This window comes from Coenobita brevimanus, chromosome 8 (assembly GCF_032717465.1).
Source record: "Coenobita brevimanus isolate Jiangsu-jjx chromosome 8, ASM3271746v2, whole genome shotgun sequence".
NCBI classification, from domain to species: domain Eukaryota; kingdom Metazoa; phylum Arthropoda; class Malacostraca; order Decapoda; family Coenobitidae; genus Coenobita; species Coenobita brevimanus.
In genome coordinates this window covers 19,937,985-19,964,340 of record NC_136961.1, presented here as the reverse complement: position 1 = coordinate 19,964,340, position 26,356 = coordinate 19,937,985, and the positions used below count along the sequence as shown (strand labels likewise).

Here is a 26,356-nt window from a genome sequence, read left to right as displayed (position 1 = left end):
CTCATTTTATCCAACCGTTCCACTCGCTTTCCCTCTTTCTCTGTTGGTGTAATGGCATTATTGACGATACCGCTTATGACACGTTTGTGGGAGATATGGAAAGCGACAAAGAAAACGCAGCTCATGATTTTTTTTTTTTCCAAAATGGGACATGAGAAATATGTTAACACCAGTGTAACACACGTCCCCTTCGTTTGAACAATGAGGCGGGGAATAAAGGACGTTACTGCATATAGCAGTCCTGTATATTCCCGCACTTTAGGATGAGCACATCTTGAATTTGCATGTGAATTCCCAAGCACTTAGGCCATAGATTCTTGGATATGACACTGACAAAATTAATATAAGACATATTAGTTTCAATGGAAATTATAGAATGTGTATTTATCATTAATTTTGTTTTCATTAATAACAGTTTTCTTCAATCATTCCTTGTACTTTTTGACTTATACTATTGAATTAACACAAATTGTATTACTTTGATTACAGTATAATGCACACCCATGGACACATTTTTTTTTTTTTTTACACTTCTTACGCCAGTATTGTCTTGCCTCCATCTTTCTTTTGAAGAGTTTCTTTCCCTCTCATACTCCTCTGCTAATCGCTACATACCGTAAAAATAGTTTTTTTTTTTAGCACTTTCCGTTACCACAACCAGCAGATGGTGTCAGCGAAATTTTTGTCGTGGTTATACCTTTGAAATTCGCTGTAGAATATGACTAGCATCTTTTGTACGGTATAATTAAGGCATAAATATCAGACATTCGGCAAATATGGCAATCAGACTAGGGAACAAATATGTCTTTAATTTTCTTTGTCTGTGATATAGGTTATAATGCACAGAATACAGAGATTCTCTTAATGACTTTCCACTTCAGATACACCTACGTAAGACCTCCGGATCGGAAATGGGGCGATTTGCTGCAGAATGGGTCCTGGACTGGCATGATGCGTCTCATTGTAGAGGAGGTGGGATCCGCCATGTTTCTTATAAGCATACGCACACACACACACACACACACACACACACACACACACACACACACACACACACACACACACACACAGACTGAAAAATACTTGAGATACTATCCATAGATGTAGGGAGTACTGTTGGAAGCAGCAGACTATATATGATATGGACGAATAAAAACCTGTAATGCATCGATGAGAAAGATGTAGGAGGAAGACGTCACACGTCTCGTCTCACGGTTAATTCCTTTATTCTTTGCAATACCAGTGCAGCCAAACAAAACGCGAGTGATTCGGGAAATTGCTCACCAACAGACATCTGCTTCATTCCCCACTCATCCCCTAAGGTCAATGTAAATGGAAAATAATGGGAAGGAAGGAGACACAGTGACTATGGATGGAGCAGCTATCTTTTAGCCAGCCTTTGTAGTGACCCTATACAAGCACTCCAGGATACCCTTGCAGAAGGAATTGTAATGGATACATCTACCGACCAACATTAGTACACCCTTTGACCAATATGGTACCTTACTTTAAATGTCAGTATCTCCATAGACTTTTAGCTTGTGATCTTACTCTAGCATTGCTCCAGCACCATACCCTCTCTCTATGTCTCTCCCTACCCGTGATACTAGCTTAAGCATTTCTCCATCCACTCAGATCAATCTTCTGTACTCCCACCACATCCAGTCATCATGCCACTGACTCGCACATTGCTCCAGTTACCTCTTCTTCCTGCACTCAACACCCACTAGTAAAAAAAATAAAAATAACAACCTGCTCAAACATTAATATGTTGATGGACGCCCATATACACCTTTATTCAGTAGTCCACCAGAATGACTCTCCCTTTTCCACCTTGGCAAATTCATCTGCTGGGAAGATTCAGTATAACCAGAATCCATGGCTTTCAGACAGACTATTACATGCCCTGGTACCCGCCACATCTCAGCCGCCGATACTGATGACCATACAACTGTTAGTATAGATGTTGTTGTGGCCCCATGATCAGCTGGATGCGAATCCAGTGGACTACAAAGGGTTATCCACTTCAGTCTGGTGCTTCCTGTTATCTTTTGCTGAGGTTGTGCAGAACGATTGTCTACGTAAAATATCGTATGTGTTAGTACTGATGCAGGAAAAACTGTTGGCCACATCGATGTCTATGTGGGTGTATTCGTGTCTCCTGGAATGGCAGTTACGAAGGAATAAACGTCTGGTTGGGAATAAAAAAAGGATGCTGTCTGTCTGGAGTTATTAGATGATTGTAGTGGCTACGCATTATGTTTGTGGAGGAGGAAAGATGTTGCTGGGACATTCTGTAGTGTTGGGGAGTTGTTTGATTTTTATTATTGTGGTGGAGAAGTGATGGAACACAGTACGTGTTTGTGTTGAATCCTTTCGCTGGAGCAACGAGTTGTGTTCAGATGTAAGAGTGGCAGCCATTCTGAGCCCTTCACTGGAAACCACATAAAGTACTTTCGTTGAAACAGTGCTCAGTCTCCCTCATATACCTTTCAACTCCATCCCTCCACCTCATTCTCGGTCTTCTCCTCCATCTTCCCCCCTCCACTTCACCTGTACATACACCCTCTTAATCAGTCTTTCATTCTCCATGCTCTACACATGTCCAAACCACCTCAGTGTATTTCTCCTAATTTTCTCAGCCACATCAACATCCACCCCACAAAGTTCCTTCACTTTTTCATTCGTCAACCTGTCCCTCCATGTCACTCCACATGCTCCTCTCAAGTAACTCATTCCCACTGCTCTCACTCTTGACTTGTTCCCCTCTTGCAAGGTCCATGCCTCGCTTCCATACGTCAGGGTAGGGATCACAGTACTATCATGCAGTGACTTCTTAACTTCCATACTCACCTCCCCATTTCTCATTACTGCTTTCAGTGAACCAACAACCTTCCTTCCCTGCTGTAGCCTTTCAAGCACTTCATCCTCAAAAGTTCCATCTTTACTCATGACACTACCCAAGTACTTGAATGCACTCATATTCTCCATATCCTCACTATCCAACCTCACTGTGCATTCTGTGACTTTATTCCTTTCAAACACAATAACTTTTCTCTTCTTTACATTCACTTTCAGATTCCTCTTCCTACACACTGTCCCGAATTCAGTCACCAAACTTTGCAACTCTCATTCATCTTCACTCAACAATACTGTATTATCAGCAAACAGCAACACCGGAATCATCCACATCTCACCCTCATTCATTAGAGCCACCTCCACATCCACTGCCCTGCCTTGCACCTTCTTTACAACCCCATCCATTTATATATTAAAAAGCCATGGAGACATCACACGTCCCTGTTTCGGTCCCACGTTTAGATCAAAGAGCTCACTCAGCTCACCATCCATTCGCACCGTAGCCCTAGCTCCTTCGTACATACTCTTCACAGCACTCAACAATTTTTCCTCCACTCCATAAATTCTTAATACCTTCCACATACCTTTTCTATCTGTTCTGTCATAAACATTCTCCAAGTCCATGAAGGTAGCATACACTTTCTTTCCCTTCTCTAGATACTGCTTCACTAAACATCTTAGAACAAATATCCAATCTACACACCCTTTTCCCTTCCTAAATCCCCCTTGTTCTTCTCCAACTAACTCCTCTGTTATATGCCTAACCCTATCAATGAATATTCTACCATATATTTTTCCAGTCACACGAAGTAGGCAAATACCCCTATGGTTACCACATACTTCTCTCTCCCCTTTTCCTTTGTACAAAGGAACAATTATACCTCATTTCCAGTCCTCTGGAACCCTTCCCTCTTCCCAAGCCAATCTACACAACTTCCATATCCACTCCGCAACAATCTCACCCCCATACTTCAGCATTTCACCACACAGTCCATCAATTCCTGGGGCCTTTCCCATCCTGATCTTCATTGCTTCCATTACTTCCGCCCTACTGATCTCATCCTCCCTCCTCTCATCTCTTCTTCTCCCAGCCATTCCCCAACCACTTATACTCGCACTGCTCTCACTCCCTACATTCAACAGATCCTCAGAGTGCTCCTTCCATTTCCTTAATTTCTCTCTCTTCTTCACAAACAATCTATTATTCCCATCTTTGACTCCCATACTATTTCCCCTTTCACACTGCCTTACTTTCTTTACCTCTTTCCAAAACAATTTCTTTCTCTTTCTCCATTTTACACTCAGATTCCTCCCAAACTCTTCATCCACTTTCTTCTTACTCTCCATCACCAATCTCTTCTCCTCTCTTTTCCTGCTCATATATATCTTTCTCTTCTCTCTCAGCTTCTGCCCTACCTCTACTTGCTAGCTATTCACTATATGCCTTCTTCTTTTGTTCCACAGCTCGTTTCACCTCATCATTCCACCATCCTGTCCCTTGCACACCCCTAGATCTCCTCCTCACTCCACAAACCACCTCACACGCTGCGCCTATCTCTTCCGTGAATATCTCACATACATCTTTCACCCCTTCTATCTGCTCTGACTCATACCTTTCCAATCTTTTTTCCACTATGCTCTTATACTCTATCATTTTCTCACCATCTTGCAATTTCTCCACTCTTCTCACAGGAGCTGCTTCCTCCTGTCTTCCCCTTCGTCTCCTCAACCATTTTCTTTGCAGCTCTACCTTGGCCATCACTAAGCGATGGTCCGAGACTCCATTCCCCCGCCCTGTCCACACTCTTGCATCCAACACTTGTCTTCTCATTCGCTCATCCACACACACGTAATCTATCATTGCCTTTCGTTCAACAAGTTCACCGTCCATCCTTCTCGTGACTCCATGTGTACAGCTCCGGTCAGATTTTGGTGATACAGTCAGCACTGCCAACGCCAAAGCGTCTGGGGTTCAGACTTCGAGAATTTCGACTCGCGTGTCTGACACACACACACACACACACACACACACACACACACACACACACACACACACACACACACACACTGACAGAGAGAAAGAGAAAGAGAGAGAGAGTATACACTAAGGCATGGTAACGGACATTGAAGGAGCGTCTCCCTATCTCATTATAGTCACGACCAACATTTCTTTGAAATATGGAATCTATATACTTTCATATATGTAAAAGATTAATGATTACTTTATTCCCATGTCACATGAATTAATGTGGTTAGGCAGCAAAGTATTATATTTACTCAGAATACATCCTATGCATGTATAGTCATAGTTCGGAAACGCTGACGGGTAACATTTTACCACATGCCTTGCCCAGAGCAATTGACGTTTTAATTTCAACTGCACTTGTGTAGTTAAATAGATGATGAAAGTATAGCACACCTGTGTCTTGTGAGTAAGCTATGAAACACACGGATGGTCGGGTCTCCTTACATTTTGTCTAAGCTACTGGTTAACACAAATGACGGATGCGACCTGATCGTGGATAAGCGTCTTATTTTAAATAATGATTAGTAAAGTGAAATCAATATATTGTTTTCTCTCTTAATAATATTATAATCGTAATAATAAACAGTAAAAGGGATGAAAGACTCAATTGCTCTGATATTTACTATTATCATACGTAATATCCAGTCCATCCACCATTTTTCACAATCACTTTCTGTAGCCTTCGCGTCAATGATGCCACAAACGTTTGCATCAGTTCAAGAATTTCGACTCGCGTATCTGACATTGATAGAGAGGGAGGGAAGGAGGAAGAAAATCATCCGAGATTTCTTTGTATCATACGGATCCAGGAAGGAACAAAACCTGGAGTTGAGAGGCATCATCATCGCTCTGCGCGATAGTGGGCTGTCTATATGTGCTAACGCTCAGCGACTTGGCCTGGCACAAAGGACCGTCGCCAAGTGGATAACTAGGTGGAACACCAATGGAAACATAAACGACCTGCGTAAGGTCTTTAAGTTCCATGTGCATACTTAGATTTGTTATAGTACGATTATACATAAGATATAGTGTATGTGAACAATTATAAATATTTTACCTATGAGGTTACAGTTATTATATTGAAATTTTCAATATATAGATAATCATATTCTACGAAAATACATATTGTCTGCGATTACATCTACAACCATCAACAATTGTCTTGTGACCTGCATTACTGGTTGGTGGTGGGGTAGTGTAGGGTATCAGAGGTTTAGTTCTGTCAGTAATAGGGTTGGAGTAAAGAAGGGTCTGTGTTAAGCTGTTAAGCGTGCTGTGATGGTTAAGTGTTGTTCACGGTAACGTATGACTTACAGTAACATTATAGTACAGTAGTAGTTCATATTTACACGTTATCTATGTGTATTTAGTGCATCCGAACCTGGCTGTAGCAAAGACGTGAGCAAAACGCATTGTAGCTCTGGCTTCCTCTTTAGTCTTCTGATAACCTTATCATCTCTCCCACCCTCCCGTTCTCAAATGACCATGTTTTAGGAAATGCAAAGGAGGTGATTAGTTTTTCCACATACCCTTTAACTACAAATCCACATCATTGTTTCACACATTAAGCATAGCTGGTGATTAAACTATCGATTACATGTAGGATCCATTAACATTACAAAAAGATTTGTATTATGCGACATATCTATGTGTTATGTGATTCCTCTTCCACCAGTGTTAGCAAAATAGGGGTGAACATTGATAAAACAGATAAGGGATGAGGAGAAATGATATGGGCGTATAGAGTAATATAAACAGTCCTTTTCACCACGTTCCTCTGTCGGTAATATCATATAAGGAAAATGTCCCAACTGGTTAACAATGTGTTGTCAAACTTTCGTGGATTCTATGAAGGTGACAGTGTTAGCACGTGAAGTAGTAACGTAGTCCATTCGTCCAGACTGATACAACTAAGCGACCTGCATATGGCAACATCCCGCTGAGTGGCTCTGACAAGGTGAGAGAGTGACGTTCGCCCCTTGAAACGATACTGCATATGCAGATCGTTCAGGTTTCACGGAGTCGGACAGATGCACTAAAACCTTACACAGTCCTTAGGAAAGACCCACGCAAACTATAATAGTAACGTTTGAGAACACCTCAATAAATGCATCACAACCTCGTTGGGTTTACAGCAAACTCCTTTTCTTAGAGAGAACAGGAGCCCTAAGGACGAGGACACCAGTAAAGGATGGGAACATCATTGCTGCAGCGGAAGCTAACCCCCACACCAACGCAGCAGCAATAAGGCATGACTTGCAGTTAGAAGTGTCAGCCAGAACTGTAAGAAGGTTACATCGCGCTGGAATACACCATCGCACCCCAGCTCAGAACGAACGCCTGACGGACCAGCACTGTGCAGGAAGACTGGCTTTTGCACAGCTCCATGTTGAGCAGGATGATGACTTATGGAGCAGAGCCATCTTTACAGATGAGCAGCATTTCTCCTCTAGTTCCCATGGCAGAGTCCATTGTCGAAGGAGGGATAATACATGGTAAGATATGAACTGTCGACAGTCTTGCAATATATATGGCTTTATTGTAAATTAATAATCACAGATTTAAATACTGTAAAACGTATTACGGTATTGAGAGTGTGGATGTGATGCAAATGTGACCGGTGTTTGCATGGTTGTTTTAGTTTTTTGGTTTATTGTGACCCCGCCTTGGCGGGATGAGGCGATTAAGGGCTCACATGCTCATCACAGTTACACTCCAAACACCTATTACTGTGACCCAACTTTGTGTCTGTTCCAAAGCACATGGAAAAATAAAACAAAATTGGCAGTTTCATACGCACAGGGTCTGGGTCACCAACATCGCGACACCCCCCTTTACAACATTGCGCAGTCTTCTTCTCTCCCTTGCACGACTTTAATTATATGCGCTGCTCTCGGGTGTCTGCCCTTTCCTCTCCTCCATCCTTCTTTCCTTCCATCCTCTTCTGTCTTTCTTTCCTTCATTCTTTCCTCGTCCTTCTGCCTACGGGTGACTGTACACTCCCTTTTCTTTCTTTCTTTCATTCTTTCTTCTTTCTTCTGCCTGTGGGTGACTCTACGCTGAGTGACAAGCCAAATGGTTTCCTGTACACCAGGAAACCATTTACTACGCTGGATGGTAACCATGTAACCAGATTTTGGCGCCTGGTGGTTTAGTGGGTGATTACGGCACTCCAATCGGATTGAGCCGGTGTAGGCTTTTATCCAAGGGGTGGTTGGGGTTTATTGCTCACGTAATGCCACTCAGGGATGAGTGAGGCTGGTCACTCTCATCTTAAATATCAGGACCAACTTGCCTAGCCCCGGGCTCCTATGGTCCTTATGGGGCAACACAGGATCGGATGATGGATATATATATTGTTACATAACCTATGATTTCATCATCCTTTGTGTAATTTTAACGCACAGTATGCTGCATGTTTGATCACGAGCGTGTTCTGCCTCATTCCCCACTTTCTACCGTTATAGTAGAGTAAGTCGTCCTTTCTGTAATTCAGTGCGGGATTTTCAGCTATTTGTCCCCATGGCTTTCATTTGCGCGTCCTTCTTACAAGTTTTATCAAGCTCTGCTGGCCCCTATATAATGAGCTCAGTCTCTGCTTCATTGCCACTTAGATCTGCTCCTCATTTTGTTCACATCTCTGTCCTCCCCTGTACAGTTATTATTATTGTGAGTGCTCAAGAAATCTCCAACATCTAGCAGCTGTGTGTAATTTGAGTATATCCGTTGTTGCATTTTGTTCTTGTGCTGTATAGCATAAGTTTAATTTGTAGGCCTAGTGAAGTTTGTAATTTATGTAGGGTTCTTTGTCAGTCATTTTTGATAATAGTTTGTATCTGTAATAATTTATCTGGCATTCACTGAGTATTATCTGGTATCTCATTTTATCAGGGCTGACTTAGATAAATTTACTCTTGCTAATTTCGTGTTAATAGAGGCTATTGCAGTTAACCATATATTTAACCTGTTTATTTGCCATTACATTATCCTTATGAGTCCTGAATGTTTTGTTGTTAGTTTGAGCATTAAACTTTAACTTGTAATTTTACCTTAACTCTTTTATTTTGAACCTGGAACTTTACGGGACAGTAGTGATTTTTAGTATTCTCACTTAAAGTGTACATTATCTTTCTCTGTTCCGTAACATAAATTTTGGCGACCTCTTATCAGGATATTCAGGATATTATCATAAGGATATTGCTTGATATTTTGTGACTGTTACTTATTAATTATGTCTACTATTACTACACTTGATGAAGCCAAAGATTTTTGGTCAAATGTGCAAACAGTGTGTGATGTAGAAAACAGAACAAAGAATGAACTTAAGCTTGTTGCTCAACAATTGGAAATTGCAGTTCACTCTCATCATTCTAAAGATCAAATTGTTGGCATGATTAATAAAAGCTTGTTTAATGTAACTCCTCCAAATGAGCAAACGCAGATTGAATTAGCTAAGTTACAGCTAGCCCTGCAGGAGGCTCGTGCTAAAGAAGCTGAATTTCAGGCAAATGCTAAGGAGGTGGAGTCTCAGGCTCGTATTCAGGAGGCACAGATACAGGCACAAATTGAACTTGCCAGGATTCAGGCAGACCATGAGTATCGCATGAAACAAGGTGGAACTGGATCATCTAGCTCTGATGATTTTGATGTGGCTAAAAAATGTTAAACTTGTCCCTCCTTTTTATGAATCCGATTTAACAAAGTATTTTCAGTTGTTTGAGAGGGTAGCTACAGGTTTTAATTGGCCAAAAGTATTGACCAGTACTCCTTCAAACTGTTCTCACCGGTAAAGCTCAAGTAACTTATGCATCTTTGCCTCAGGATCAATCTGATAATTATGATGTAGTTAAGAGCTTGATTCTTAAGGCCTATGAGCTTGTTCCTGAAGCCTATAGAGTAAAATTTAGGACAACTTACAAGCAAGATAAGCAATCCCATGTTGAGTATGCAAAAATCAAAGAAGATCTGTTAGAGCAGTGGTTAAATTCTAAGAATGTGGATTCTGATTTTGACAAATTTAAGCAGATGATTTTGCTGGAGGACTTCAAAAGGTGTATTAATAAAGATGTAAGCCTATATCTTGATGAGAAAAGAATAGATAATTTGTCTGATGCTGCAGTTTTAGCTGATGAATATGTTCTCACTCACAAGAGATATTCTAAAGAAAAAGGGAAAGCTGAGAGTAAGTACGTTGCCTCTACTCAGAGTACAGGTAACAGGAAAGAAAATAAAGATGATGTTTCTCAGGAAGTAAATACCAGCTTCACCTTTAGATTTCAGAAAAGTAAATGTACTTTCTTTGCAGCTCTACCTTGGCCATCACTAAGTGATGGTCCCAGACTCCATTCCCCCACCCTGTCCACACCCTTGCATCCAACACTTGTCTTCTCATTCGCGCATCCACACACACGTAATCTATCATTGCCTTTCGTTCAACAAGTTCACCGTCCATCCTTCTCGTGACTCCATGTGTACAGCTCCGGTCAGATTTTGGTGATACAGTCAGCACTGCCAACGCCAAAGCGTCTGGGGTTCAGACTTCGAGAATTTCGACTCGCGTGTCTGACACACACACACACACACACACACACACACACACACACACACACACACACTAAGGCATGGTAACGGACATTGAAGGAGCATCTCCCTATCTCATTATAGTCACGACCAACATTTCTTTGAAATATGGAATCTATATACTTTCATATATGTAAAAGATTAGTGATTACTTTATTCCCATGTCACATGAATTAATGTGGTTAGGCAGCAAAGTATTATATTTACTCAGAATACATCCTATGCATGTATAGTCATAGTTCGGAAACGCTGACGGGTAACATTTTACCACATGCCTTGCCCAGTGCAATTGACGTTTTAATTTCAACTGCACTTGTGTAGTTAAATAGATGATGAAAGTATAGCACACCTGTGTCTTGTGAGTAAGCTATGAAACACACGGATGGTCGGGTCTCCTTACATTTTGTCTAAGCTACTGGTTAACACAAATGACGGATGCGACCTGATCGTGGATAAGCGTCTTATTTTAAATAATGGTTAGTAAAGTGAAATCAATATATTGTTTTCTCTCTTAATAATATTATAATGGTAATAATAAACACTAAAGGGGATGAAAGACTCAATTGCTCTGATATTTACTATTACCATACGTAATATCCAGTCCACCCACCATTTTTCTCAATAATTTTTTGTAGCCTCCGCGTCACTGATGCCACGTGCGTTTGCATCACTTGTCGCCTGTGCCTGTGATACTCCCACTGCCGTTGAACGTGGGCCATCAGGGTGTTGGTATTACTCTCAATTTCCATTTCCCTGCTGTTGATAATCTGGGCCCACACGTGCTCAGTGACATTCATGTCAGTTCCTTTGCTGGGCCAGTCAAGGAGCTCAAGGTTGTCCCGCCTCTGAAGCTACCTCTGTACAGCGTGAGTAGTGTGGATCGGGCATTTATCTTGAATGAAGAGAACGGGCCAGGAGGAAAAGGGTAATCTCTTTCCCAGAGGGAAGGCAGGAAACACTGTGTCAGCTGTGAATCGACCTTTTATTTAAAACACGTCACACATGCCGTATTGACACACTCAGTCCCAGACATTGCACGTGACGTGACCAGGGCGGGCCTCCTCCGGAATGTTGGGTCGGCCTAGCCGCAGGAGAAAATAAGCGTGATATTATTGTCCTCTCGTATCAGTCATTAGTAATATACAGTACTTTCTAAGTGGCATTATGGGTGTGCATTTAAATAAATATACAGTAATAATATTTTACCTTTATATGGATCGGTGCAAAAGAGTAAACTAAATTATTACCAAAGAGCAATGATGCAAATAGTTTTCATTATTGGGGTAACACAATATACATATAGCGAAAGTAACTAAAGGTTTCTGTTGTGGTCAAATGCCACACTATTTACTCTGAAAGAATACTTGTCGGATATATATATATATATATATATATATATATATATATATATATATATATATATATATATATATATATATATATATATATATATTTGGTAGGTTGGGACGCTCACCATCCACTCACTCGATGTAGTGCTGCTGTCTGCCCTTTCTTCTCTTCCATCCTTCTTTCCTTCCATCCTCTTCTGTCTTTCTTTTCTTCATTCTTTCCTCTTCCTTCTGCCTGTGGATGACTCTACACTGAGTGACAAGCCAAATGGTTTCCTGTACACCAGGAAAACCTTTAGTAGGCTGGGTGGTAACTATATAACCAAATTTTGGTGCCTGGTGGTTTAGTGGGTAATTATTGCGCTCCAATCGGATTGAGCCGGTGAAGGTTTATATCCAAGGGATGGTTGGGGTTGATTGCTCATGTAATGCCACTCAGGGATGAGTGAGGTTGGTCACTCTCATCTTAAATGTCAGGACCAACTGCCTAGCCCCGCGCTCCTACGCTCCTCATGGGGCAATGTAGGATTGGATAATGGATGGATGGATGGATATATATCATCTCTCATCTCATCTCATCAGCCGTTTGAGTATCCACTGCAGGACCGGCCTGTCCCGACCGAAGTGGGGACGATACAGCTGATGCATCTCTACCAAGTGGTTTAGGGTGTCTGGTAGAGATTGTATGTAGGGTGTGAAGTGCTTGTAAGTGTAACTGTAGTATTGGAGTGGCTTTGGATGTGTGTGTAGTCTGTGAACCAAGTGTAATCGGCCCGCGCAAGCCGACTGGGTGCAAGCATACTTTATAGTATGCGACACTGGTTCAACCACAGCACCCCTTATGTCCGCCAAGCAGTACGTGGCCAGAAGAACACTCCCAAAGTCTATTACCCTGGCAGGGGCGAACCCTCGTTCTTCATTGTACGAAAACGCACACTTTACCACCGTACCACAGAGGCTCCATATATATATATATATATATATATATATATATATATATATATATATATATATATATATATATATATATATATATATATATATATATATATATATATATATATATATATATATTGTTACGGAACAGAGAAAGATAATGTACACTTTAAGTGAGAATACTAAAAATCACTACTGTCCCGCAAAAGTTCCAGGTTCAAAATAAAAGAGTTAGGTAAAATTACAAGTTAAAGTTTAATGCTCAAACTAACAACAAAACATTCAGGACTCATAAGGATAATGTAATGGTAAATAAACAGGTTAAATATATGGTTAACTGCAATAGCCTCTATTAACACGAAATTAGCAAGAGTACATTTATCTAAGTCAGCCCTGATAAAATGAGATACCAGATAATACTCAGTGAATGCCAGATAAATTATTACAGATACAAACTATTATCAAAAATGACTGACAAAGAACCCTACATAAATTACAAACTTCACTAGGCCTACAAATTAAACTTATGCTATACAGCACAAGAACAAAATGCAACAACGGTTATACTCAAATTACACACAGCTGCTAGATGTTGGAGATTTCTTGAGCACTCACAATAATAACTGTACAGGGGAGGACAGAGATGTGAACAAAATGAGGAGCAGATCTAAGTGGCAATGAAGCAGAGACTGAGCTCATTATATAGGGGCCAGCAGAGCTTGATAAAACTTGTAAGAAGGACGCGCAAATGAAAGCCATGGGGACAAATAGCTGAAAATCCCGCACTGAATAACAGAAAGGACGACTTACTCTACTATAACGGTAGAAGGGGGGGACTGAGGCAGAACACGCTCGTGATCAAACATGCAGCATACTGTGCGTTAAAATTACACAAAGGATGATGAAATCATAGGTTATGTAACACCTCCCCAAAAAGAAAAAGAAATTTACAAAGGAAATTTCTTATTACTCTAAAACAATCTGTCTAAAGTCTAGATAAGCAATCTGCAATAACATTTTCTTTCCCCTTGACATGTTGTATGTCTAATGAATACTCCTGAAGAAGTAGACTCCATCTTGTCAATCTCTGATTTTTATCTTTAAACTTACTAAGGAATTTCAGTGGGTTGTGATCGGTATAAATGACTATGGGGTCAAAACCAGAACACAAATAAAATGAAAACTGCTGTAAACCCAAAATCAAGGCCAAAAGCTCTTTCTCAATAGTGGAGTAGTTCTTTTGAGGTGGAGTGAACTTCTTACTGTAATAAGATACAGGATGTTCAATACCCTGATCATCCTCTTGCAGCAAAACAGCCCCAGCTCCTGTATCACTTGCATCAACAGCCATCTTAAAAGGCTTAGCAAAATTTGGAGTAGCGAGCACTGGCTGACTTAATAGAATAGCTTTAAGTTTGTTGAAAGAGGATTCACAGTTATCGGTCCAGACAAATTTAACTCCCTTTTTCAGTAAGTCTGTAAGTGGTGATACAAGAAGAGAAAAGTTAAGAACTAATCTCCTGTAATAACCTACCATTCCCAAAAATCTTTGTAGCTCCTTCCTACTTTTAGGTCTGGGAAGATCACTTATAACCTGAACCTTAGCTCCTGGTGGTGCAACATGTCCATCACCAATTACATACCCAAGGTACTGAACTTTAGCTTGACCAAACTCACACTTTGATAAATTAGCTACAAGATTAGCATGAACTAAACGGTCAAGAAATTTACTGACATGGCATAGGTGATCTTTCCAGTTGTCACTGAAGATTAATACATCATCAATATAAACAACACACCCTGCCAAACCCTCTGTTACAACATTCATGAGCTTCTGAAATGTGGCTGGTGCATTCTTCATACCATACGGCATTACAGAACATGCAAAAGCCTTTCCTAGTGTTACAAAACATGAGATCTCCCTAGCATGTTCAGTCATAGGTACTTGCCAGTATCCCTTTAACAAATCAAACTTACTTATGTACCTAGCCTTTCCGATCTTGTCTATGCAATCTTCCACACGAGGGAGAGGGTAAGTGTCTGTTTTAGTTATCTGATTAACACGTCTGTAGTCGATGCAAAGCCTCTGTGACCCACCTGGCTTAGGGACTAGAGTGACAGGAGAACTCCACTCGCTCTGACAGGGCTCAATCATCTTGTGGTCCAACAGGTAGCCAAGCTCCTTCTGGATGAGAGGAACTTTCACTGGGTTCACACGGTAAGGAGGCAGTTTAATTGGCTTTGCATCTCCAACCTCGACATCATGCATCAACACAGTAGTTCTTCCTGGAGTGGCACGGAACACTTGCGGGTACTCCTGCAGTAATGCCGAAAACTCCTGCCTTTCCTCGGGAGGTAGATGAGAAAGCTTAGTCTGGAGATCATTCATGATATCAGGATTCTTCCCCAACCTATCACTCAGGCTCATACTGCATGGGAGAGCTTCACTTGCAGACTCGGGTGGAACAGCTACAGTGCAGACTGGATTATTTTCGTCCCACCTGTGATATAACTTTAGCATGTTGATGTGACATAGTTGCTTGCTCTTTCTACGATCTGGTGTGGCGATGACATAGTTGACATCACTAAGTTTCTTCTCCACGAAATAAGGGCCACTAAACTTGGCTTGAAGAGGTTGCCCATGAACTGGTAGCAGAATCAAAACCTGATCTCCTGGCTGAAAGTGGCGTAACCTGGACTTCTTATCATACCAAGTCTTCATCTTCTCCTGAGCAGCTCCTAAATTCTCTCTCGCCAGCTGTAAAGCAGTGGACAGCCGTTCTTTGAACTTCATCACAAACTCCAGCAGGTTGACGTCATCTTCCTCCGACAGCCAGCATTCCCTGAGTAACTTAAGGGGTCCTCTTACTTCATGGCCAAACAGTAGTTCAAAAGGTGAGAAGCCCAGTGATTCATTTGGAGATTCTCTTGCAGCAAACACAACGAATGGAAGACCTTTATCCCAGTCTTTCTGATGTTCCAAACTGTATTTCTTGAGCATCGATTTGAGTGTTTGATGATATCTCTCCAACGCTCCTTGGGTCTGGGGATGGTAAGCTGAAGACGTGATCTGGGTGATGCCCAACTCTTTCAGAGACTGCTTGAAAACGTTTGACATGAAATTACTTCCCGGTCTGACTGTACCTCCTTGGGCAGACCAAACTTTGTGAAGAACCCTAGCATTTCCTTAACCACGTTCTTTGCTGAGATATTTCTAAGTGGAATGGCTTCAGGATAACGAGTAGCCATATCAATCATGGTCAACACATAAGAAAATCCTGAAGAAGTCTTAGGAAGAGGGCCCACAATATCCACCAACACACAGGTGAAAGGCGCCTCAAAAGGAGGAATGGGAACTAGAGGTGCAACCTTTTCGGTCTGATTACACTTCCCCACAACTTGACAGGTGTGACAAGACTTACAATACCAGGAAACATCCCTGAAGATACCTGGCCAGTAGAAGTGTTTCAAAATGCGTGCCACAGTCTTCCTCACTCCAAGGTGTCCTGCCAAACTGGAATCATGAGCCACTCTAATGATATCCTGCCTACAAACACGAGGGATGACAATTTGATGTACAACCTCCCATTACAGTCGGCTGATGCTGTTGGGGGTCTCCACTTCCTCATAAGTACTCCTGACTTTACATAATAACAAGTAGAAGCACCAGCTGACTCTTCTTCACTGTAAGCAGAGTTAGCTAGACCTTTCAACTCAGGGTCAGCAACCTGCAACTCAACCAACTCTTGACGAGACAAATTATCAACACTACGGGGTACTGCCTCATCTGTTGAGTGGTCCAAATTAGCAAGAAAAGTGTCAGCTAGGATAACATCATCATCATCATTATCCTCTAAATCACCAGTAACTTTAGACTTAGCCCTAGTGACAGCACATGCAGGGAACACATCAGGGACATCACAATCCTGGGACACAGCCACTGGCTCACTAGACAACTGAGGAGCTGGACACACTTGACTTCCACCAGTATCATTTCCAAGTAAGAAAGTTACACCTGACATTGGGAGTGTCTCAACCAACCCAACCATAACGGAACCATTAACAAAACCAGACTCTAAATTCACTCTGCACAGAGGGACAGAGAAGTAATTATTCCCTACACCTTGTAAGATTACAGTTTCATCAGAGGAATTAACATTAGAGCCTAGAACACTGGTCAGCATAAGGGATTGGCAAGCACCTGTATCACGATATATTTTAACTGATTTCCTGTCATTACTGTCCAGAGGACTGACAAAACCATCAGACAGGAAATTAGCACATGAACTCTTGAGAGTGTCACCCACGTTACTGCTCAAAAGAGGAGCTCCATCATGAGAATTTAAGTTACCCCTCAAAGCAGGTTCAGTTAACTCAGTTAAAGAATTCTGGGAACTCTCAAGAGTGGACACTAGACCAATTGACTGAATATTTAAAGACTCCTTTTTGTTCACATCACGCTGTCTCCTGAAACATCTCTCCGTAGTATGACCAAGCTTACTACAATAAGTACATTTACTTTTCTGAAATCTAAAGGTGAAGCTGGTATTTACTTCCTGAGAAACATCATCTTTATTTTCTTTCCTGTTACCTGTACTCTGAGTAGAGGCAACGTACTTACTCTCAGCTTTCCCTTTTTCTTTAGAATATCTCTTGTGAGTGAGAACATATTCATCAGCTAAAACTGCAGCATCAGACAAATTATCTATTCTTTTCTCATCAAGATATAGGCTTACATCTTTATTAATACACCTTTTGAAGTCCTCCAGCAAAATCATCTGCTTAAATTTGTCAAAATCAGAATCCACATTCTTAGAATTTAACCACTGCTCTAACAGATCTTCTTTGATTTTTGCATACTCAACATGGGATTGCTTATCTTGCTTGTAAGTTGTCCTAAATTTTACTCTATAGGCTTCAGGAACAAGCTCATAGGCCTTAAGAATCAAGCTCTTAACTACATCATAATTATCAGATTGATCCTGAGGCAAAGATGCATAAGTTACTTGAGCTTTACCGGTGAGAACAGTTTGAAGGAGTACTGGTCAATACTTTTTTGGCCAATTAAAACCTGTAGCTACCCTCTCAAACAACTGAAAATACTTTGTTAAATCAGATTCATTAAAAGGAGGGACAAGTTTAACATTTTTAGCCACATCAAAATCATCAGAGCTAGATGATCCAGTTCCACCTTGTTTCATGCGATACTCATGGTCTGCCTGAATCCTGGCAAGTTCAATTTGTGCCTGTATCTGTGCCTCCTGAATACGAGCCTGAGACTCCACCTCCTTAGCATTTGCCTGAAATTCAGCTTCTTTAGCACGAGCCTCCTGCAGGGCTAGCTGTAACTTAGCTAATTCAATCTGCGTTTGCTCATTTGGAGGAGTTACATTAAACAAGCTTTTATTAATCATGCCAACAATTTGATCTTTAGAATGATGAGAGTGAACTGCAATTTCCAATTGTTGAGCAACAAGCTTAAGTTCATTCTTTGTTCTGTTTTCTACATCACACACTGTTTGCACATTTGACAAAAAATCTTTGGCTTCATCAAGTGTAGTAATAGTAGACATAATTAATAAGTAACAGTCACAAAATATCAAGCAATATCCTTATGATAATATCCTGAATATCCTGATAAGAGGTCGCCAAAATTTATGTTACGGAACAGAGAAAGATAATGTACACTTTAAGTGAGAATACTAAAAATCACTACTGTCCCGTAAAGTTCCAGGTTCAAAATAAAAGAGTTAAGGTAAAATTACAAGTTAAAGTTTAATGCTCAAACTAACAACAAAACATTCAGGACTCATAAGGATAATGTAATGGCAAATAAACAGGTTAAATATATGGTTAACTGCAATAGCCTCTATTAACACGAAATTAGCAAGAGTAAATTTATCTAAGTCAGCCCTGATAAAATGAGATACCAGATAATACTCAGTGAATGCCAGATAAATTATTACAGATACAAACTATTATCAAAAATGACTGACAAAGAACCCTACATAAATTACAAACTTCACTAGGCCTACAAATTAAACTTATGCTATACAGCACAAGAACAAAATGCAACAACGGTTATACTCAAATTACACACAGCTGCTAGATGTTGGAGATTTCTTGAGCACTCACAATAATAATAACTGTACAGGGGAGGACAGAGATGTGAACAAAATGAGGAGCAGATCTAAGTGGCAATGAAGCAGAGACTGAGCTCATTATATAGGGGCCAGCAGAGCTTGATAAAACTTGTAAGAAGGACGCGCAAATGAAAGCCATGGGGACAAATAGCTGAAAATCCCGCACTGAATTACAGAAAGGACGACTTACTCTACTATAACGGTAGAAGGGGGGGACTGAGGCAGAACACGCTCGTGATCAAACATGCAGCATACTGTGCGTTAAAATTACACAAAGGATGATGAAATCATAGGTTATGTAACAATATATATATCCATCATCCGATCCTGTGTTGCCCCATAAGGACCATAGGAGCCCGGGGCTAGGCAAGTTGGTCCTGATATTTAAGATGAGAGTGACCAGCCTCACTCATCCCTGAGTGGCATTACGTGAGCAATAAACCCCAACCACCCCTTGGATAAAAGCCTACACCGGCTCAATCCGATTGGAGTGCCGTAATCACCCACTAAACCACCAGGCGCCAAAATCTGGTTACATGGTTACCATCCAGCGTAGTAAATGGTTTCCTGGTGTACAGGAAACCATTTGGCTTGTCACTCAGCGTAGAGTCACCCACAGGCAGAAGAAAGAAGAAAGAATGAAAGAAAGAAAGAAAAGGGAGTGTACAGTCACCCGTAGGCAGAAGGACGAGGAAAGAAAGAAGGAAAGAAAGACAGAAGAGGATGGAAGGAAAGAAGGATGGAGGAGAGGAAAGGGCAGACACCCGAGAGCAGCGTATAGAATTAAAGTCGTGCAAGGGAGAGTAGAAGACAGCACAATGTTGCAAGGGGGGTGTCGCGACGTTGGTGACCCAGACCCTGTGCGTATGAAACTGCCATTTTTTTTTATTTTTCCATGTGCTTTGGTACAGACACAAAGTTGGGTCACAGTAAAATGTGTTTAGAGTGTAAATGTGATGCGCATGTGATCCCTTAATCGCCTCATCCCGCCAAGGCGGGGTCACAATAAACCAAAAAACTAAAACAACCATGCAAACTCCGGTCACATTTGCATCACATCCACACTCTCAACACCGTAATTCGTTTTACAGTATTTAAATCTGTGATTATTAATTTACAATAAAGCCGTATATATTGCAAGACTGTCGACAGTTCATATCTTACCGTGTATTATCCCTCCTTCGACAATGGACTCTGCCATGGGAACTAGAGGAGAAATGCTGCTCATCTGTAAAGATGGCTCTGCTCCATAAGTCATCATCCTGCTCAACATGGAGCTGTGCAAAAGCCAGTCTTCCTGCACAGTGCTGGTCCGTCAGGCGTTCCTTCTGAGCTGGGGTGCGATGGTGTATTCCAGCGCGATGTAACCTTCTCCTTACAGTTCTGGCTGACACTTCTAACTGCAAGTCATGCCTTATTGCTGCTGCGTTGGTGTGGGGGTTAGCTTCCGCTGCAGCAATGATGTTCCCATCCTTTACTGGTGTCCTCGTCCTTAGGGCTCCTGTTCTCTCTAAGAAAAGGAGTTTGCTGTAAACCCAACGAGGTTGTGATGCATTTATTGAGGTGTTCTCAAACGTTACTATTATAGTTTGCGTGGGTCTTTCCTAAGGACTGTGTAAGGTTTTAGTGCATCTGTCCGACTCCGTGAAACCTGAACGATCTGCATATGCAGTATCGTTTCAAGGGGCGAACGTCACTCTCTCACCTTGTCAGAGCCACTCAGCGGGATGTTGCCATATGCAGGTCGCTTAGTTGTATCAGTCTGGACGAATGGACTACGTTACTACTTCACGTGCTAACACTGTCACCTTCATAGAATCCACGAAAGTTTGACAACACATTGTTAACCAGTTGGGACAATTTCCTTATATGATATTACCGACAGACGAACGTGGTGAAAAGGACTGTTTATATTACTCTATACGCCCATATCATTTCTCCTCATCCCTTATCTGTTTTATCAATGTTCACCCCTATTTTGCTAACACTGGTGGAAGAGGAATCACATAACACATAGATATGTCGCATAATACAAATCTTTTTGTAATGTTAATGGATCCTAAATGTAATCGATAGTTTAATCACCAGCTATGCTCAGTGTGTGAAACAATGATATGGATTTGTAGTTAAAGGGTATGTGAAAAAACTAATCACCTCCTTTTCATTTCCTATAACATGGTCATTTGAGAACGGGAGGGTGGGAGAGATGATAAGGTTATCGGAAGACTAAAGAGGAAGCCAGAGCTACAATGCGTTTTGCTCACGTCTTTGCTACAGCCAGGTTCGGATGCACAAAATCTTTTCTTTCTTTTATGTGTCCGACTCTGGGCATAGGCTTCACAGCCTGCTATCAAGGCCCAGCAGTCCTCCTACATACCATACACCTCTACATGTCACCAACACATAGATAACATGTAAATATGAACTACTACTGTACTATAATGTTACTGTAAGTCATACGTTACCGTGAACAACAATTAACCATCATAGCACGCTTAACAGCTTAACACAGACCCTCCTTTACTCCAACCCCATTACTGACAGGACTAAACCTCTGATACCCTACACTACCCCACCACCAACCAGTAATGCAGGTCACAAGACAATTGTTGATGGTTGTAGATGTAATCGCAGACAATATGTATTTTCGTAGAATATGATTATCTATATATTGAAAATTTCAATATAATAACTGTAACCTCATAGGTAAAATATTTATAATTGTTCACATACACTATATCTTATGTATAATCGTACTATAACAAATCTAAGTATGCACATGGAACTTAAAGACCTTACGCAGGTCGTTTATGTTTCCATTGGTGTTCCACCTTGTAATCCACTTGGCGACGGTCCTTTGTGCCAGGTCAAGTCGCTGAGCGTTAGCACATATAGACAGCCCACTATCGCGCAGAGCGATGATGATGCCTCTCAGCTCCAGGTTTTGTTCCTTCCTGGATCCGTATGATACAAAGAAATCTCGGATGATTTTCTTCCTCCTTCCCTCCCTCTCTATCAATGTCAGATACGCGAGTCGAAATTCTTGAACTGATGCAAACGTTTGTGGCATCAGTGACGCGGAGGCTACAAAAAATTATTGAGAAAAATGGTGGGTGGACTGGATATTTACGTATGGTAATAGTAAATATCAGAGCAATTGAGTCTTTCATCCCTTTTACTGTTTATTATTACGATTATAATATTATTAAGAGAGAAAACAATATATTGATTTCACTTTACTAATCATTATTTAAAATAAGACGCTTATCCACGATCAGGTCGCATCCGTCATTTGTGTTAACCAGTAGCTTAGACAAAATGTAAGGAGACCCGACCATCCGTGTGTTTCATAGCTTACTCACAAGACACAGGTGTGCTATACTTTCATCATCTATTTAACTACACAAGTGCAGTTGAAATTAAAACGTCAATTGCACTGGGCAAGGCATGTGGTAAAATGTTACCCGTCAGCGTTTCCGAACTATGACTATACATGCATAGGATGTATTCTGAGTAAATATAATACTTTGCTGCCTAACCACATTAATTCATGTGACATGGGAATAAAGTAATCACTAATCTTTTACATATATGAAAGTGTATAGATTCCATATTTCAAAGAAATGTTGGTCGTGACTATAATGAGATAGGGAGACGCTCCTTCAATGTCCGTTACCATGCCTTAGTGTATACTCTCTCTCTCTTTCTCTTTCTCTCTGTCAGTGTGTGTGTGTGTGTGTGTGTGTGTGTGTGTGTGTGTGTGTGTGTGTGTGTGTGTGTGTGTGTCAGACACGCGAGTCGAAATTCTCGAAGTCTGAACCCCAGACGCTTTGGCGTTGGCAGTGCTGACTGTATCACCAAAATCTGACCGGAGCTGTACCTGTGGATCATCTTATGCCGAAAGAAGAGGCGGTGGCTCAACCGGTAGAAAGGTGGCCTGTAATCTTTCTGGACCCAGGTTCAAATCCCCGCTGGGGTAAGGAACAGTTTAAGGCTTTGAATTTCACAAAATCAGACTTTACTGATCTACCAGAAGACCCGCCGACATATCGTAAAAATACCCCCCCTAATACCAATACACCAGTCCTGTATGAGACAGCCTTAGCATGTATTCAATATGGACGGTGGGTGTTAGCGCCGAAGTGGTGACATGCAGAGGTGTATGGTATGTAGGAGGAATACTGGGCCTTGAGAGCAGGCTGTGAAGCCTATGCCCAGAGTCGGACACACACAAAAAAAAAAATTACCAGCACAGATGTCCACCAAAGCACTACCATTCCCATCTACTTCAGCTGGCACACCCCACTGACCAACCACTCCATCCACTTGTACATTCCCAACTTTGCCATTCATGTCTCCAATCATAAACACTCTCTCTCACTCCTCTCAAACTTGTCCATACATGCGTTTACACTTGCCCAAAACTCATCTTTCGCTCTTGCCACTCGGTCCTCTGCCGGTTCAAACTCACATACAATCGCCCAAGCTTGTTTACTTACTTTCATCCTCACTCATACAATCCTTGCACCCACTGTTTCATACTCTCTTATATTCTACTTCCACTTCTGGCTTATTATCAGACATACTCCCTTTCTTGCCCTCTCATTCTCATTAACTCCCGCACATATTCCTAAATCTTATTCCCATTCTCTCACCCTTTCACCTTACCATTTAGTTTCAGTCAATCCACATATATCCACTCTAGCATCCTCAAGCACCAGAACAGTCTCTCTCTCTTTCACTTCATCATTCACTCCTCTCACATTCCATGTTCCCACCCTTAGAATGTCCTTTGTCCGTTCCTTAGTCATCAAGGTATGGTCCGTCCGGGTCCGAGGCGCTTTATTCGCTTGTTTAGTTAGTTCTTTTTACGGGATGGGGCACTAACCCACCACAACCCTTTTAGTCGCCTCATACGACAAACAGGGATACTGAAGGAGTATTCCTGAAACCCCTCTACCCCCCCCCGGGGGGTAATAATAATAATAATAATAATAATAATAATAATAATAATAATAGTAGTAGTAGTAGTAGTAGTAATAATAATAATAATAATAATAATAATAATAATAATAAGAGTAGTAGTAGTAATAATAATAATAATAATAATAATAATAATAATAATAATAATAATAATATGACAACTAGAACACTGTCAGATTGGCCATGGACAATTTTCATTAAGAAAAACTTACCACAGCCATTGCCTAATAGAATCCGAGCTATGAAAGGAATTTGAGGTCAAGGTCACTGATCTTGTGCACTTCACCTTAGGTCTTCACATTTTACAAAAACCTCAGAGTTTGGTGGCTGGAGATTTAATACTTCATGGAAAATTGAGACATCGGGATTAATCGGAAAATTCCCAATTTTTGACCCAAGGCGACCTCAGAGAATTATCAGTTTATTGGATCTATACTTCGAGATATAGCTGTATCGAAGTAAAAATTCAGCTTGAAACCACATTTGGGCCAAAGAAGTGGACAGCTGTCTGACTAAACTGACCAAGTTTGAAGGTTCTAGGTCAAATAGCATTTAAAATATCGCAGTTAAAAATAAAAAGGTAAAAGTAATTATCAACAATGACAAGAATAAGAAAAATTCTCACAGGGATCTGAGAAGTTTTATTAATAAGGACAACACTCTAAGATTATCCGAGGAGTATTTTGATTTAAAAAAATACTTCCCATGCACATTGCCTACAAACGCCGAGACAGAAAGGGACCTTGAGGTTACGGTCATGGATCTTGTGCATGTTTCCATATGTCATCAAGATCTGTAAGTCCAACAAATTTGGTGGCTCTAGCTTTGGTCGTTCATGGAGAATCAGGTGACCTCTAGAATATCTGCAAAAGTCCTTTTTTTTTTTTCGCAGATGATCTCAGAACAAAATTCCTTCAATGAAGATCATACTTCCTACAACCTGCAGCCATCTTAAGGAGGTAATACAGTAAAGTTTCAGCTCTCTACCTTACGCAGATCCTTGGAAGCGTGAACACAAAGTTATGTCCTGGTCCTGCACTGCCACGGGCTCCAACAGCAGTAGCATCAGTGCAGGAAGGATGCTGCCCAGCGAATCATTCCTCGAATGGTCAGCCCTTCAATGCAGACAAAATCAACTCTGGTTTCATAATAACACAGGCTTCTCACGTTCGTAGAGTTTATGTTCCAAGTAATTACACTGTCTGCTTCATTAATTTCATAAATGCCAGAGCTACACTAACTTCAAAACGGCAGAAGTAAACTTTTTCCCCTATTCTCTCCCCCATCCTTTTATAACCTTCCTTGCTGCTCGAACGTTCTAAGCACTCCAAGCGGCAACAGTTGGAGACATCCAAAAGTACTCTAGAGCTTTTTTTCTATTATATAGAGCACTTGATGGTTTACCATACAAACTGAAATTAAATATCAGTTTTAAATGAGTTAACAGTCATCGAAATAAAACATTATAGAGATGGAAAAAAACTAATAAAAATTAACACATAACTTTACAAAATACCTATGCTCACAACAGCACGCTACCTGGCAAGAATATCCAGCAACTGAAAATGCGTCAGCTATCTAGCTAGCACTACTGCTTCTCAACAGTATGTTCTGGATAATATCCGAAGATCCAGTTGATGGATTGCTTTCATATTTCACTACAAGAAGCATACAGCTGTCTCACCAAGTTGACCAAGTCTGAATGCTGTAAGCGAAATAGCCTCGGAGCAATTGCAATGTACTTTTCAAGAAGAAAGAACAATACTCAAGTGAGAACACTGTAAAACTGTTCAAGGACAATTTTGATAAAGAAAAACATCTCACGGCCATTTCCTAGTGGAACCCAAGCTATATAAGGACCTTAAGGTCAAGGTCACTGATCTTGTGCATGTCACTTCAGATCATCACGGCCTACAAGTCCAAGTCTGGTGACACTAGCTATACCCGTAATCCTTCGTGGAAAATTTGGTGACATCCGTGAATATCGTGAAAAGTCTTAATCTTTGACCTAAGGCGATTTCAGAGAATATTCAACCGACAGGAACCAAACTCCTTCCCAAATTGCGTCGTCCGTAAGGCAATGTTGCAGTAAATTTTCAGCTTCCTAGCTTAAGCAGTTCTTGAAATGGCATGACTGACTCACGTTTCTGTTTTGTAGATAATATCCCGAGATCCGGTTGACGGATTGCCATCATATTTGTCCAAAAGAGGTGAACAGCTCTCCAACTACGTTGACTAAGTTTGAACGCCCAATGCCAAAGAGCCTTTGAAATATCGTAATGTTAAAATAAGTAGGAAATAAATTTTAATAATAATAATAATAATAATAATAATAACAATAAACGAGGTTGATTGGAGTTGATAAAATGAATTTGGAAGATGGTATTACTTTGTTGGTTTCTGGTAGGGGTGATGGAAATTATTACCAAGGAGTAGGCTTCCCGTTGAGTAGAGGTGCTTGCAAGGCACTATGTGAGTTT

The 26,356-nt window shown here is 40.9% G+C and overlaps 1 protein-coding gene across 1 annotated transcript in view; it reads left to right on the top strand.

Annotated features, from left to right (window-relative positions):
• Window positions 1-26,356, top strand: part of LOC145406931 (glutamate receptor ionotropic, kainate 1-like) — a 152,425-nt gene that overhangs the window by 82,140 nt on the left and 43,929 nt on the right. Inside the window, exon 2 of the mRNA XM_080278012.1 lies at window positions 882-972. Coding sequence (XP_080134138.1) covers window positions 882-972 — 91 coding nt within the window. The remainder of the gene's footprint in view (window positions 1-881; window positions 973-26,356) is intronic.